Source organism: Tupaia chinensis, unplaced genomic scaffold (assembly GCF_000334495.1).
Source record: "Tupaia chinensis unplaced genomic scaffold, TupChi_1.0 Scaffold000018_1, whole genome shotgun sequence".
Classification (NCBI taxonomy): domain Eukaryota; kingdom Metazoa; phylum Chordata; class Mammalia; order Scandentia; family Tupaiidae; genus Tupaia; species Tupaia belangeri.
The window spans coordinates 3,515,024-3,529,823 of record NW_006159448.1 but is presented as its reverse complement, the minus strand read 5'-3'; the positions used below and the strand labels follow the sequence as shown (position 1 = coordinate 3,529,823).

The window sequence follows — 14,800 nt, the reverse complement described above, 5'->3', positions numbered from 1 at the left end:
GTCCATTCCTCTTTCCTGTCAGGATTTTGGGCACAAATGCACAATCACCCAGTTTGTTGATCAAACCTCTGTCACTAAGATTCAGACCACAGATGGCCATGTGGGACCTGGTGTGCTTAACTGCTGTTAAGCAGGGTGGCCCAGGTTTCCAATTTTCAGTTTGCTATTTCAGTTACCTTGAATAAATCACCTCCAGAGGCCAGCTGGTGGCATGGTAGTTTAGGTGCTGGCTCCTCCATAGCCAACAGTGTGGTTCAAGTGCCAGACCCTGTGACTTGAAAAACACGCTAGGTGTGTGCATGTGTGCCACAAATCCCAAGAGAAGAATGGAGGAGAAGGGATTGTGGCATGGCCATCACCCCTGGGGAGCAAATTCTCACTTTCTCTCTCTCTCTGGCAAGCACAGGCACCACATAGGAAAACAAAAACAAAACAAAACAAAAAGCCACATCTGACCTTCATGAGCCTTTCCTTATTGCCTCCTCCCTGTGATTGTTAGAATCTGCCTCTTCATGAATTTCTTTATTGTCAACATAGTGGCGTTGGGAGAGCATGGAAGTAACCTATGTATTCCATCTGCCCTGGCATCCCAAACAGTAACCTCATAGAGCTTTGGGTCCTTGGTTTTTTGTTTCAAAACAAAATTTTAAAGAATTATTTATTTAACTTCATTTATTTATTTATTTGACCAGAGTGGGACAGAGAGAGAGAGAGAGAGCCATCAGGTCCAGGACTCGAACTGCAGTCAGTCACGTGGGACTTAACCACCATGCCACCTGCTGGCCCCTGTTTCAAAAATTTTAAAACTTCAAAAAACTTTTAAGAATACTACAGTGAACACTTCTACCTTCATATAGATAAAATGATTAATACGAAATTGTCATATATGTGCTGTCATTTCAACATGTATGTATATGTATACATATGTATACACAGACTTCCACACCAACATAGATACATATACATATTCTCTCTCTCTCTCTCTGCATAAATTAAGTTTCAAAACACAGATACTTCATTCATAAATATTTTAGAAACTCCTAAGAATCAAGAAGTCTTTTACATATTCACAATACATTATCACTTTTAAATAGTGAACATTAGTACCATATTATATCATATAGTACCTATTCAGATATCCTCAGTTGTCCCAATAAAATCATGTACAGTATATTTTTTCTGTTTTTCTAATCTAAGAACCAAAAACCCAGCATCGTCTTATACCTGTAATGAATTTTAGCTTGAACATTGTTCTCTTTGTTTCTTGTTTTCATTTAAACTTAATTTAAATTTTTTTTGTTTTTAATGTTTTTATTTCTTTAAAATTGATAGATAACATTGTATATATTTGTGATACATGGTACAAGTATAAGTTTTAAAATGGTTAAATCTAGCTGATGAACAAATATGTTGTTCACGTAGTTATCACTTTGTGATGAGAGCTCTTGAAAACTCTTTGCATTTTTCAAAAATGCAATGTACTGTCGTTAATTATAGCCATCATGCCCTATCATAGATCTCTTGAATTTATTCCTTCTGTCTAATTATAGCTAGGTATTAGTTATGTGTTCTTTGACCAACATCTCCCCATCCTACCCTTAAACCATCTAATCTTTGGTAACCACCATTCTACTCTCTACTTTTATGGGATCAACTTTTTTTAGATTTTGCATATGGGTAAAATCATGTGGTATTTGTCTTTCTTTACCTAGTTTATTTTACTTAACATACTGTTTTTCATGTTCATCCATGTTGAGACAGATGACATGATTCCTTTCTTGTTATAATTAAGTAGTCTTTCATTGACATAGCCTCATTTTCTTTTCCTGTTTACCTATTAATGGAAACTTTTTTTTTACATCTCATAATATTTTCATTTTTAATAACTTCAAGCCACTGCATTTGTAGATTGTCCTATAATATGGATTTGTCTTATGGCTTCCTTACAATTAAAAAAGTTACATACTTTTTTTTTTTTGGTAGAGGTTTTTGCTACAGGGTGCGTTCGCTCACCAGAAAGAGAGAGAGACAGAGAGACAGAAAACGAGAAATCGCCCATCCCCCCCAGGGAGGATGGCCACGCAGCAATCCCTTCTCATCCATTCTCCTCTTGGGATCTTGGGCACCCATGCACACGCCGCCAGCATGAGTTTAAGCCACTGGGTCTGGGAGTCGAACCACAGTTGGCTACATGGGAGTTCAGCGACATAGCCATTACACCAACTGCTGGTCACAAGTTAAATACTATTGATAAGAATACAGTATAGGTATATGTAGCTTTTAAATGCAAAATATAGCTATTATTTATGTAGTAAACAAACATTTATTTGTTTTTATTATGTAAAAGTACATATCAAACTATAACAAAGTGCACGAATATATCTTTTAATATTATTTCTGTTTCAAACTGTAATAAAGACACAGTAATATTTTATGAAGGCTAACTTCAGTATGCACTACCATGACACACCCATCTTTTGTCTACATTAAGCAAAGGAACTTTTATGATTATGATAAAGACATTAGAATCTGTTTTGCTCCTCTCATGAAATGAATAAATTGGATTAAAAAATTTGTATTGTCTTATCTAGCACTGACATTTTATAAATCTATGAATAAATCACTTATAATTTTGAAAATGAAATACATTTTAATAGAGGTGAAATCATGGAGCAAAATGTCCTGTTAAAATAGTTATTCTTCTATATAAATTGACAATAGGTATACTATTTATAGTTATGTATATTTTTAATATTTACAACTTATGCATTGCATCATTGTGTATTGTCCAACTCTGCACCAATAACAGGTGACTTAAGGTGAGTCACTTACTCTACTTACAGGTAACTGAGTTTGTATAGATTATTATACTGCAGAACCAAGATCAAAAGTTAAGTTGAAAGGAAAAGTTGGACTCATTCCAAGTTAAATGATATAAATAGAATCTAACATTGTTAATATTATGAAAGAAATATTGCTATTAATTTTTAGGTAGTTATTTTACAATAGCTCCCATTTAATAAATGTATAATCTTTGTTGTTTTTATTAATTTATTTTTTAATTTTTATATACATTCAATCACATTGTTTAACTTACACTGTGAACATTTCAATATGTGAACATTTCTCCCCAGTCCAGTTGATCAAAATATCTTCAACCGATAACACCACACCTCCCCATCCCGTCATGTTCTTCCTTAATGCAATCACTTTAAGGATAGACCAGTGACGATGATGTCTTTTTGTTTTTAATTAAGTCCATTGAGTGAGACTACATTGCAAAATCATTATCAGTACCCTTAGTACTTTGCAAGTAACTAAAATTGTAAGGAACTTTGAGCTGAAACGATGGTGTTATATTTTTTTTCTTATAGGAAGCTCTGATTATGGCAAGTATGGACCATCCACACCTAGTCCGGTTATTGGGTGTATGTCTAAGCCCCACTATCCAGCTGGTGACCCAGCTCATGCCCCATGGCTGTCTGTTGGATTACGTCCATGAACACAAGGATAACATTGGATCACAGCTGTTGCTTAACTGGTGTGTCCAGATAGCTAAGGTAAGTGCCCGTCACTTTGTACGAAATGACGCATCTATGTTAGTATCTCCTAATCTGGAACAATTAAGTGTGAAAACATGTCAAGTTTTTCAACCTATGTAAATAAAAGAAACGATATTTTCTCAGTTTAAAAATATAAGACAAAGAGGTCCTATATTGAACAGATTCCAAAACAAATAGCTTACTAGTCAGGAAAAAAAAAATTGTTCTACTGGATGTGTTTGAACTTTTATTTCATTTGGTTTAGACTACTTAGCAAATTAGATTAAAGAAAGAAAAGGTTGTGTGTCCAAATTGCTCTGTATTTAGATGATTTTAGCCTGTTAAATTCTTGATATTATAAATGACCTAATTGTACATATTTGTTTTTCAAAACTATTTTCAATTGGTTTTTAATTTTTTTTCTTCTGCTTCAAGAGTTTAGGCATGTAATGCACACAGGGAAGTGATCTAGAGTAATGAGGCAGTGGCTATGTGGTAAACTAGAGAACATCTGCTTCCTTTTATTTTTTATTTATTTATTTATTTATTTATTTGGAGAGGTTTTTGCTATAGGGCGCATGCACTCGCCAGACAGAGAGAGACAGAGAGACAGAAAGTGAGAAATCACCCCCCAGGGGGGATGGCCACGCCACAATCCCTTCTCCTCCATTCTCCTCTCAGGATCTTGGACACGCACGCACACGCACCTGGCGTGAGTTTTAAGTCACCGGGTTCGGGACGCGAACTGCGGTCGACTACGTGGGAGTCCAGTGACATAGCCATTACGCTAACTGCTGGTCCCGAGAACATCTGCTTCCTGGGCAGTCAGGATGGCTAGTTCACCCATGACTGACCATCCAGTTTGTGTCCTGAGCTGGTGGCTTGAGAAACACACTTGTCACGTGTTTGTGTGTGCCCAAAATCCTGAAAGGAGGAAGAGATAAGAGTAGAAGATATGGTGGCATGTCTCCCTTCCACCTGATAGCGGTACTTCTCTCTCCCTCTTTCTCTCTCTCTCCAGTAAGTGCTCAAACTTTCTGGCAAATTTGAAATAAATAGCTAAATAAAAGAGAATAGTTACTTTCATCTACAGAACTATGGTTTAGGGACTATCACCAGAGTAATCTGATCTTTTGATTTTTCAAGGGTAGCCAGAATGCTCTTCTACATGAATTCTCTAATTTCAAATTTCAGCATAAACTTTTGGAGTACCCTGGAAACTAAACAATGTATTTAAGTCCTGCAACCTCTGTACCAGGGTGCAATTTCTGGTACATATTTTTGTGTTGAAAGAAACCATTTATAATTATCTCTCTCAAGTATCTTTCTTATTTTTTATTTCTAGAAAAAAAAATAGGTTTGTGACCAGTCTTAATTTACTATGTCAGCTCTTAGTTAAACCAAAATATGACCTCATTTTTTATAAACTGTGTAACTATTCTCATTTTGCAATTGTGGAATATAAATGCCAATGTGGTAATTTAGTAGGTTTGTCTGGTTTCTTTTTACAGTCCAAATAATAAATAAAAATACATTGCCAAAAGCAGAAACTTGAGATAATTCTTAAAATGCAAACCCAAAAAATTATGTGAACTAAGATAACAGCTTATTTCTATATTCCATAAATCTCAATATAGTTTCCTTATGGATCATGCATTATAATTCTATGAATATTTTGTAATAAACTCACAACTATGAGGAGTCTTTATGGTAATCAAGCTTGAAAAATAACTCTTCAGAACCTGATTTATTTATCTAAGAACTTCTATAATTTATAAGGTGAAATAAATATGCAATAGAAATTCTCAATTCATCCTAGGACTATAAATGAAAACAAAACTAAGCTTCAAAGTTTTTAGTTCTCCACATTTGAATCTGTGTTCTTCACAATGTAGATTTTTATCCTTAGGGATATGTGGCATTATATATCATTTATACAATCCTATACACTCTAATAATCAAAACTACTTTGAATTCACCAAATAATCATGCAGTTTCATACCTTTTTGCCTTTGCAAATGCCATTTCCTCTGCTTAAAGTCTTTTCTCACAGTTTCTTGAGTCACACATGCTTTTATTCTTTCATCAACACTAATTGAGTTTTCTGCTTTTCCAGAACATTTTCTAGTCAACCCTTTTCTCAGACAGAAGCAAGTATTTTCTTTTCTTTATTAATTTTGGTAGTTGGTATCTCAGACACCTTTCTTTTATCGAAATGTTACACTATGTGGTTGCATATCTCAATGTGTGGCAAGCTTATTTAGTCACTAGTTTTTCTACAGATGTTTGTGGGTGCCTACTACTTGCTAGATACTCTCCTGCGTGTGGTATATAGGGATAAACAACATAGAAATGGTCTTAGTTCTCTCTGTCCACCCTAATGGATTGAACACACATTCAATAAATAAAACAATTGGGTGTAGTACTGTATACTGGGTTTGAGATTTTTGTGGGAGGCTAATTGTAGAGACCTAAGGGCATACCTGGTGAGTTTTGATGGAGAAGACTTCAGCTATGGGAAGAAGATTTAGGCAGAGGATACATCACACAGGAAAGACCTGTGACAGTCCCTGTGATCAGATACAGTGATCATATAATTTATCACCCGATGGGACAGATATAAGAGTGAAATGAAGCTTTATTACTAGTTATTCCAGGACAACACACACAGAACAATCTTAAACAGAATGTGGTGTATGGTAGCCCAATGAAGTAGGACAAGTTTGGATTTTGTTATAGGTGTAGTAGGTAGTTATTGAAGCATTTAATTTGGGATTGACCTGATTCAATTTATGTGTTAAGGAGATTATGACAGTTTATGGGTAAAGATTAGATTGTAGCAGTGCAAGAATGGAAATGAAGATAGTGCTTACAAGTCTGGGCACAGGGCATATTAAAGAAAGTAGATGGAATTAAGATATACTTTTGGGACCAGCAGTTGGTGTAGTGACTATGTCACTGGACTCCCATTTAGTCAACCATGGTTCAAATACCAGACCTGGTGGATTAAACTCATGCTGGGCACATGTGTGTGCGTGCCCAAGGTCTCGAGAGGAGAATGGAGTAGAAGGGATTGTGACATGGCCATTCCCCTGGGGGATGATTTCTTGCTTTCTGTTTCTTTGTCTCTCACTTTCTGGCGAGCGCATGTGCCCAATAGCAAAAACCTCTCAAAAAAATAAATAAATAAATAGAAGATGAAGATGTACCTTTTGAGGCAAAACTTGAGGCAATGATTATAGATTTGATATAGGCAATGAGGGAAAGGAGTGGAGTGGTGCCATTTTTCTGAGGTGGTGAAGGATGAGGGATAAACATACTTGTAAGAGATAATCAAGAGTTTTGTAACAGAAACTGTAAATTGGAAAAGATTATAGAACATGAAACTGGAGATTTCAGTTAGGTAGATGAATTTGGTAGCAGATCAATAAATATTTAATAGGTATTATTAACTCATAAAGAAAAAATTTTAAATATACCCTTCAGGGGAAAGTCTTCTTACTTTGTCTTTTTTTTCCCTAATTGAGGACTAGAGTTGCATAATATAAGTAACATGAGGGTCAGAAACACCATAAATAAACTGGTGGCTACTTTTCAGGTTTGTGTGTTTGACTGTCATTCAACCTTTCTGAATTCTTTCTCAATGTAAAGTTAATGCTTTTTATTATTTTTATTTACAATGAATATAGTAATATCTACTATATGTTGAAAGCCATGAGAAAGTTGTTTTAGAACTATCTGCAAAATATGAGTAATATAATGTGAGCAAAGAAAAGTATTTTATGAATAACTATTTCTGTAATGTAGAGATTTCTTTTTTTTATTTCCGAGTGTCACCAATAGAACTTCATGGAATCACATAAGGTAGTGTGACAGTCATTTTGGTACCCAATGCCATTTTGGTTATATCTTTCTGTTGTTGTGGCTGGCAAAGTTGGGAGGAGGTGGAAAGAGGCATGATGCTCTAAAATAACTGGTTCATATTTGTATTACAACAGTGGAAGAATTTAGCAGTAAGTGGAAGAAAAATAATTCCATTAACATTACCAAACGCTTATTCTGTTCAAGGCAACACTCTATGTATATCTTATTTGTTAACTAATATGTCTCATCACAAATCTGTGATGTAAATATCATTATTATTTCTGTCACAGGTAAAAACAAAGTGAGAAACAGAGAATTCGAGCAACCTTATGAATCTTGCACAGCTAATACATGAATAGGAAAACCACTAATCTATGTTATCATTATAAGTAAAAATGTATTTTAAAATTACTTCATCTGTAGCCAGGAGGTACTAGACTCCCAGTTAGTCAACTACTGTTTGAGTCCTGGACCTGATGGCTTGAAAATCATGCCAGTAGCATGTGTGTGTATGCCCAAATTCCCAGGAGGAGAGTGGATTGTAGTGTGGCCATTCCCCACAATGGGAGGAGGGTGATTTCTTAATTTCACTCTCTCTGTCTCTTTCTCTGTCTTTCTCCAGCAAAAACCTCATCCATATTCACAGGTTTTTTTTTCCCTATTCTTCCATTAATTTCATATTATGTAAATTTTTTATGTAATAGAAAACAAATTTAAGCACTAAATTTCTTTGCTTCTCATAGGCAACCATGTTCCTTTGGCATATGTTGCATTTAGAACTTGATTTAGTTTGGTAAGCAGAGCAGAACATGCCATTATTGACATTCATATAATGCCATATGTCATGTCTGTGTTTTATGAATACAGGAGAGAAGGTGATAGAATTTCTTCTTTCAAAGTTGTTGAAAAAAGTGGGCCAAGAAGTTTTTAAAGGCCAAATTGACATATCTTAGGATGTGCATGTGAATGTATAACAGAACAACTTCATGGTGAATCACATTGATGATGAGCTCCATGTGGATAAACATGTATTATGCAAATGGCATCTGCAGGTGCTTTATGTACATTATGTTATTTAATCTTTGGTGAAACTCTAGTGAGTGTTATTCATTCTCTTCTCGGTTCATAGAAGAAGAAAATGGAAAGCTAAGTTTCGAAGGACATATCTATATCTTGAGATGCCTGCCTTCCTTGCCAGCTAACCCTGGCTCCCAAGCAAGGTCCCTAGTACCCTTGGTACTGATTTCTGTCCATACACACACATCCCTGCAGCTTCAAGTGACCTAGTCTTCTTCAGTGGCATTTCTGAATTTGAGGAGCAGGAGGAACATGATGTTTTGTGCTAATCATTGGTCCTATAAAAGATTCTATCTTGAATAATACTTCTTTTATTTCCTGGGACCAGCAGTTAGCATAATGGCTATATCGCTGAATTCCCATATAGTCGACCGTGGTTCGAGTCCCGGACCCAGTGGCTTAAAACTCACGTCGGGAACATGTGTGCGCATGCACAAGATCCCGAGAAAAGAATGGAGGAGAAGGGATTGCAGCATGGCCATCCCTCTGAGGGGTGATTTCTTGCTTTCTGTCTTTCTGTGTCTGTCTGTCTGTCTGGTGAGCGCAGGCGTCCTATAGCAAAAACTTCTCCAAAATAGTAATAATAATAATAATACTTTTTATTTCCTTATAAGGACATGTCTTACCATCAGCAACTATGTCACATGTTCAAGAGAAAATACTAGATGAATAATTATGGAGAGATTTTTTCCAATGGATTTTTTAATTATTTAAATAAAGGAAGCTCAAAACAATTCTGTGAACTACTGTGGTATACAGGTAATGATCACAGTTGATATTTAAATTAAGATTTTTAAATGTATACTCTGACAGGCGCATGCATGGCACATCATGTTGTATGCCCTGAATAGATTGAATTTTTATTTTTCAATCATACCTAAATAAAGCTGGGGAAATAATTATACCAGCTTGGTGTGTAATTATCACAGTTAGTCAGAAATATCATTCTAATTATGTACCGAGAGGTCCCTTCAAGTTTCTTCTACAGATACTGAGAAATCTGAGGAGGTACACATGGTACTTTGCAAATAGGTGCAGGGCCTTCACTTTTTCCACCTTTGTCATTGTTACATAATAATGCTCTTTGTTCAGCCCTACAACAGTAGAGCTCTCAAATCCCTTGGTCAGGCATGCACAATAGTTAGCTGCAAAATCATTGTCTCCATTTCTTTTTAATTTGGCATGGAACCTAACTGTTTATTGCTCAGGAGTCTGTGACTGGCTGATGGGCTGCTGGGTGGCTCTGGGATCTTGCTTAGACTTGCTTGCCCACATTATTACAGTTGGCTTCCTGTCCATTGAGCCAGGCTGGGGTGACAGAGCTTTATTTCAAATAACTCACCTTTTCTATAAGCTATCTAGGGCATGTTCTGGCAAATCCTTGTCTCACACCAGTCCATCCCTGAGTACATGGACATCCAAACATGCCCTAACCAATGGGAGGCCATTCCTCCGTGGGTACAGAGGAGATAGTAGGAGCACTCCCTCACCCATTCTACTCCACTCCCAGCCCCCTTCTGGAAATGCCATCAGTAATTTCTCTTCCTTCTTCAAACTTGGGAGAACATAACCATTTTCCTCTAGGTTGTTGAGTTCAGTCTCTTCCACTTTCCCACATCACTGCCTTTGGGTGCTGGTGCTTCATAACGGCAATTTTGGGTTCTGCAGTACAAAAACTCTTAAAATCACTTTCAGGAAGGGAAAAAGTTTCTGGACTAGAAACACACAAATTTTTCTCTTTAGTCCAAAGTAGCAAATACAAACAGCAATTGATATCTTAATAAAGTATTTTGCCATGTATACAGAAGGAAAAGAAAACAACAGAGAAATAATATGGAAAGAAATCAACCCAGAAGAGTACCTTTATGGAACTGGTGACTCTTTAAAAATGAATATCAAAGCTTGTTGAAATTTTGGTGTAAGAAAGAGTCTACCAAAATTACCTGGTTCAGTGATTTTAAATTTTCTTAAGGCATGTTTTTGTTTCTTTATATGAAATTTTACTTGATAATTGAGACAAATGAAACTGAGTCATAAATACAGCAGTAGGTGTTGAGATGCCTTAATGGAACATCGAGGGTTCCCTGGGTTCTCACAGAGACCAGCTCTAAGACCATATGATGTGCGTGTGTGGGTTGGAGATGGGAAGACTGGAGCTTAAACAGGGGACAGAGTCTGTTCATGGCCACAGTTCTTTTATATTTTTAGGTTTTTCCCATAAGGCATGTTCACTCTTCACAAAAAGAAAGGAAAATATAAAAAGAGAGAAAGTGAGAAATCAGCTCTCAGTGGGGATAGCCACACTGAAATCCTTTCTCCTCAATTCTCCACCCAGAGAGTTTCAAGCCATTGGGTCTGAGACTCAACCATAGTCAGCCATGTGGGAGCCCAGCACCTTAACCACCACAGTTCTTAGTGACAAAGCCAACTCCTGAATCCACATAGCTCCCTGCCTCTGAATGTGTCCCAGTTTAGCTCAAATGACAGTAACTAACATCACCAAGTCCCAACTCTGCAACACTCTGGACCCTTTGTTTGCAATTTAGGTGAAATAACTGAGACAGTGTTAAAGAGAATTGGTCTAAAATGTAAGATCAGACATACACCTCCTCTTGTGATAATTTTTAAGTGAACTAATAAACTTTTCCTCATAGAATTTTAAATGAGATGCAGCAAGCTTATTTTTTCTTTCAAAAGTGTTTTTTTTTTTTTAATCTTCCCTTTGCACCAACAGTTTTTTTTTTCTCCATCCTTATATCAAGATGTCTAATAACATTGCAACCTCCCAAATTGGTGATAAAGCACCTGGCTGAATTTGAATAGTGTTTATCCTCTCTCTGAAACACTCCCATGCTTTTATTTATGTGCCGAATTCTCATTGTCTTTAAGGGGGACAATATATAAAGGGTAGTGAGGGATAAGAGAGACTTTGTATACTACCAGATGAAAATGAAGTCTGTTGAGGCCATTTCTGGAGCACAGGTCCCAGAATTGCACTTGAAGTCTTAATTATTTCCTGGGGTATGTATCAAATATGAAGGTCCCTCACTTAGAAAGAAGTCATTTAGGTTTTTTTTTGTCTTTTTCCCCCCCTTTTTTTTTCTCTCATCTAACCTATAAAATAGCAAGCTTCTCTTTTGTTTTGCTTTGCCTGTGGCTTTGTTTGGCATCCTGGGCTACTCTAATTCAGCTTGTAAGTGATTCCTTTCTATAAATGGCAAAGGCTTTTATTCAGCTACATACACATCCAGAAAGTAAAGAGCTGAATTTCTTTATTGTGAGTTTTTTAGCTGGTACTTATAATGTTTTTTTTTTTTCCCCCTGCAGAAAAGTGAAAGCTATCCCATCCAAATGGATCAAATTATACTTCCTGTGTATACAGTGTTCACAATTACATCTATTAGTCATGACTATGTGAGACTTGTATTGTAGCAGATTAGGGGAGCACAGTGATTTTCTCAAATGTAGAACCAAAATAGCAGTACTAGCATATTTAGCTTTTCCCCCATGACTTTTGTTTCTAAAACCAGAGGTTGATGGGTGTTATCAGATTGCTTTCTGGAAGCCGTGATATATATTCAACTGATATATGGCTGATTTTTCAGCTGTATCATGCTATATTATTTTTCTTTCAGATATCAAAGTGTGTACAGTAATTTAGAGGGCTAGGATTTGCGTTTTGATGCAGATAAGAGAAACAAAAGATGAGATCAAGTGACGTGCTCAGAAATTAAGAAACCTTAATGAGTCTGATGACAAAATGGCAGATTTACTTCCTTCCACTGTTGGCCATAACCAATTCTTTCTCCAGATAGCTCTTTTTAAATAAAAAGGCTTTAAAGATAGGGTTTTTTAAAAAATAATTGAAGGGTCATTGAAAGTTACCAAAAAAAGAGAGGTTCATTTGTTCTTCATTCAGTTTCTCCAGTGACAATAGCTCACACAATTCTGGACAATATTACAACCAGGAAATTGCCATGGAAACAATCTATCAATGAGCGCATTCAAATTTTAGCAGTTTTATACAAACTGGTTTGTGTGTGTGTGTGTGTGTGTGTGTGTGTGTGTGTGTCTGTGTGTGAGTGTAGTTCTATGGACTTTTATCACATGTATAGGTTATGTAGCTACCACCACAATGAAGTTATGGAGCTATTTTATTGATATGATCTCATATAATCCCTTTTAATTGTACTCAAGTCTCACCATCATCGATCATTGTAGTAATGACTTTATAAAAACATCTCATGGACTTACTGTGTTTTGTACACTGAAATAGACATATAATATTCTAGACACAAAGTTTGAATCTATACTACTTAAAAATTACCCTAAGAGGAGGTATATGACCTGACCTCACATTTTAGACTGGTTCCCTCTAATACTTTCAGTTATTTCACCTAAATTACAAATCAGACACCCAGAAGTGGAGCAGAGTTGGGCTGGGCAATGGTGCTCATGGTCATTTAAGCTAAATTGGCATTAGCAATCTGGCAGACTCCTACAGCAAAGGAGGTCCTTTATAAATCAGCACGAAGGTGTTTTAGAAGAGTGGATATGAAGAAGAAGAACTTGGGTTGGTATGGTTACATGGTCTGCAAGGGATATAGCAATGAAACTGGTAGTATGAGGTTCTCTTACAAGTATTTACTGGGGATGTATACACTCCTTCTACACCCTCTAATTACCTTAGGAAAGTGGTTTAGCAAGTCACAGGCTGTGCAAAAGAGATTGCCCAGTCAAACCAGAAGGACTTGAAGCCAGAAGGGAGGAAAGTTAGGTTAAGAATGAAGACAAACTGAAAGTGAATGAGAGCTGGCAGTTAAGGCTTTATGCCAATCATCTCCCTTCTGAGAGCGTTCAAAAATTGAGAATAATTTTATTTAGTCTTATATATTAGAAAACAAAATAACTTGTATGATACATATGTGTTTATGTGTACATCTGTGTACACATATCGTGTAGTTTTATATACCTTAAATATCACTATATTAGAGACATTTATGCTTTGAATATAAGGTAGTGAGTTTTAGGAACCAAACTCTACAATACCCAAGTTAATGCATATATATTGAAAGGGATGTAGAGTGCTGGAAAGTCAGTATTGTTATGACTAGAAGTATTAGACTGGGGTCTGAAGAGGGATGGTGGTTAAGGTACTGGGCTCCCACATGGCTGACCACAGTTCAAGGCCCAAACCTGGCAGCCTGCTTTCTCCCTTTCCCTTTCTCCATGGTCAAATTTTAAAAATAACAATAACAAATGAAGTTAAATACATAAATAATTATTTTTAAAAATGTCTAAAAAGAAGTATTGGGACTAGCAGTTAACATAATGGCTATGTCGCTGAACTCCCATGTAGTCGACCACAGTTTGAGTCCTGGACCTGGTGGCTTAAACTCACACTGGGTGCATGTGCATGTGTGCCCAAGATCCTGAGAGGAAAATGGAGGAGAAGGGATTGCGGTGTGGTCATCCCTTCTGGGGGGGTGATTTCTCGCTTTCTGTCTCTCTGTCTCTCTGTCTCTCTGTCAGTCTGGTGAGTACCCTATTGCAAAAATCTCTCCAAAAAAGAAAGAAAGAAAAAAAAAGTATTAAACTAAATAATCCTAGTACAATAATGGAGGGAAAGTTTGGTGCCATACTTTCTCCCTTCATTGCTGTTGCATTTAAATCAACTGAAATGTATTTCTGAACCACAATTTAAGCTCCAATGAAAGTTTGCTTGATTTAAAAAAAAAAGAACTATTAGACTGAACAGTATTTGTACAAAATTCCAGTTTCCAACATCTAAATTTGATTGATTAGAAAGAGCTTGTTGGCAGCTGTTCATTATTTATTTTTTTCCATTGGGTTGAGGTGAAAGATGAACAAAATATATCGGAGTTCAGGAAAGGAAGGGTGAGCTAAGTGGTTATAGTACATGAAGAAGAGTAGCTATGGGTCAAGGATTTTATCCTTCATTAAGGAGTTTTTTCCTAGTGCCTACTCCATCACAAAGTGAACAAAAGATGAGCTTAATGATAGTCATCTATCAGCTAGCGACATTTTAAGCTTCGAGATCCTGCTATTCCCCATGTTCCATGCCTTGACAAGGCTAATTGTATAATTACAATACTACATCACCCACTCCTGGTGCACTCTCACTGGCAAGGACCAGAACTTGTGACTCTAATGATTATCGCCCCAAGCAAGCACATTAGCATGAATACAGCTTACTTGTGGGGCTGCCCTATTAGAAATTGTGGTGCATAAGATTTATGCCAAGAACTTGCTATAAAATCCCTTGTCGGTTACATGCCAGACTGATTTAAGCCTTT

General features: G+C 36.4%; 1 protein-coding gene across 1 annotated transcript in view; it reads left to right on the top strand.

Moving 5' to 3' along the window:
• Positions 1 to 14,800, top strand: part of ERBB4 (erb-b2 receptor tyrosine kinase 4) — a 1,304,701-nt gene that overhangs the window by 1,110,476 nt on the left and 179,425 nt on the right. The window contains exon 20 of the mRNA XM_006140094.3: positions 3,375 to 3,560. Within this exon, the coding sequence (XP_006140156.1) occupies positions 3,375 to 3,560 (186 nt within the window). The remainder of the gene's footprint in view (positions 1 to 3,374; positions 3,561 to 14,800) is intronic.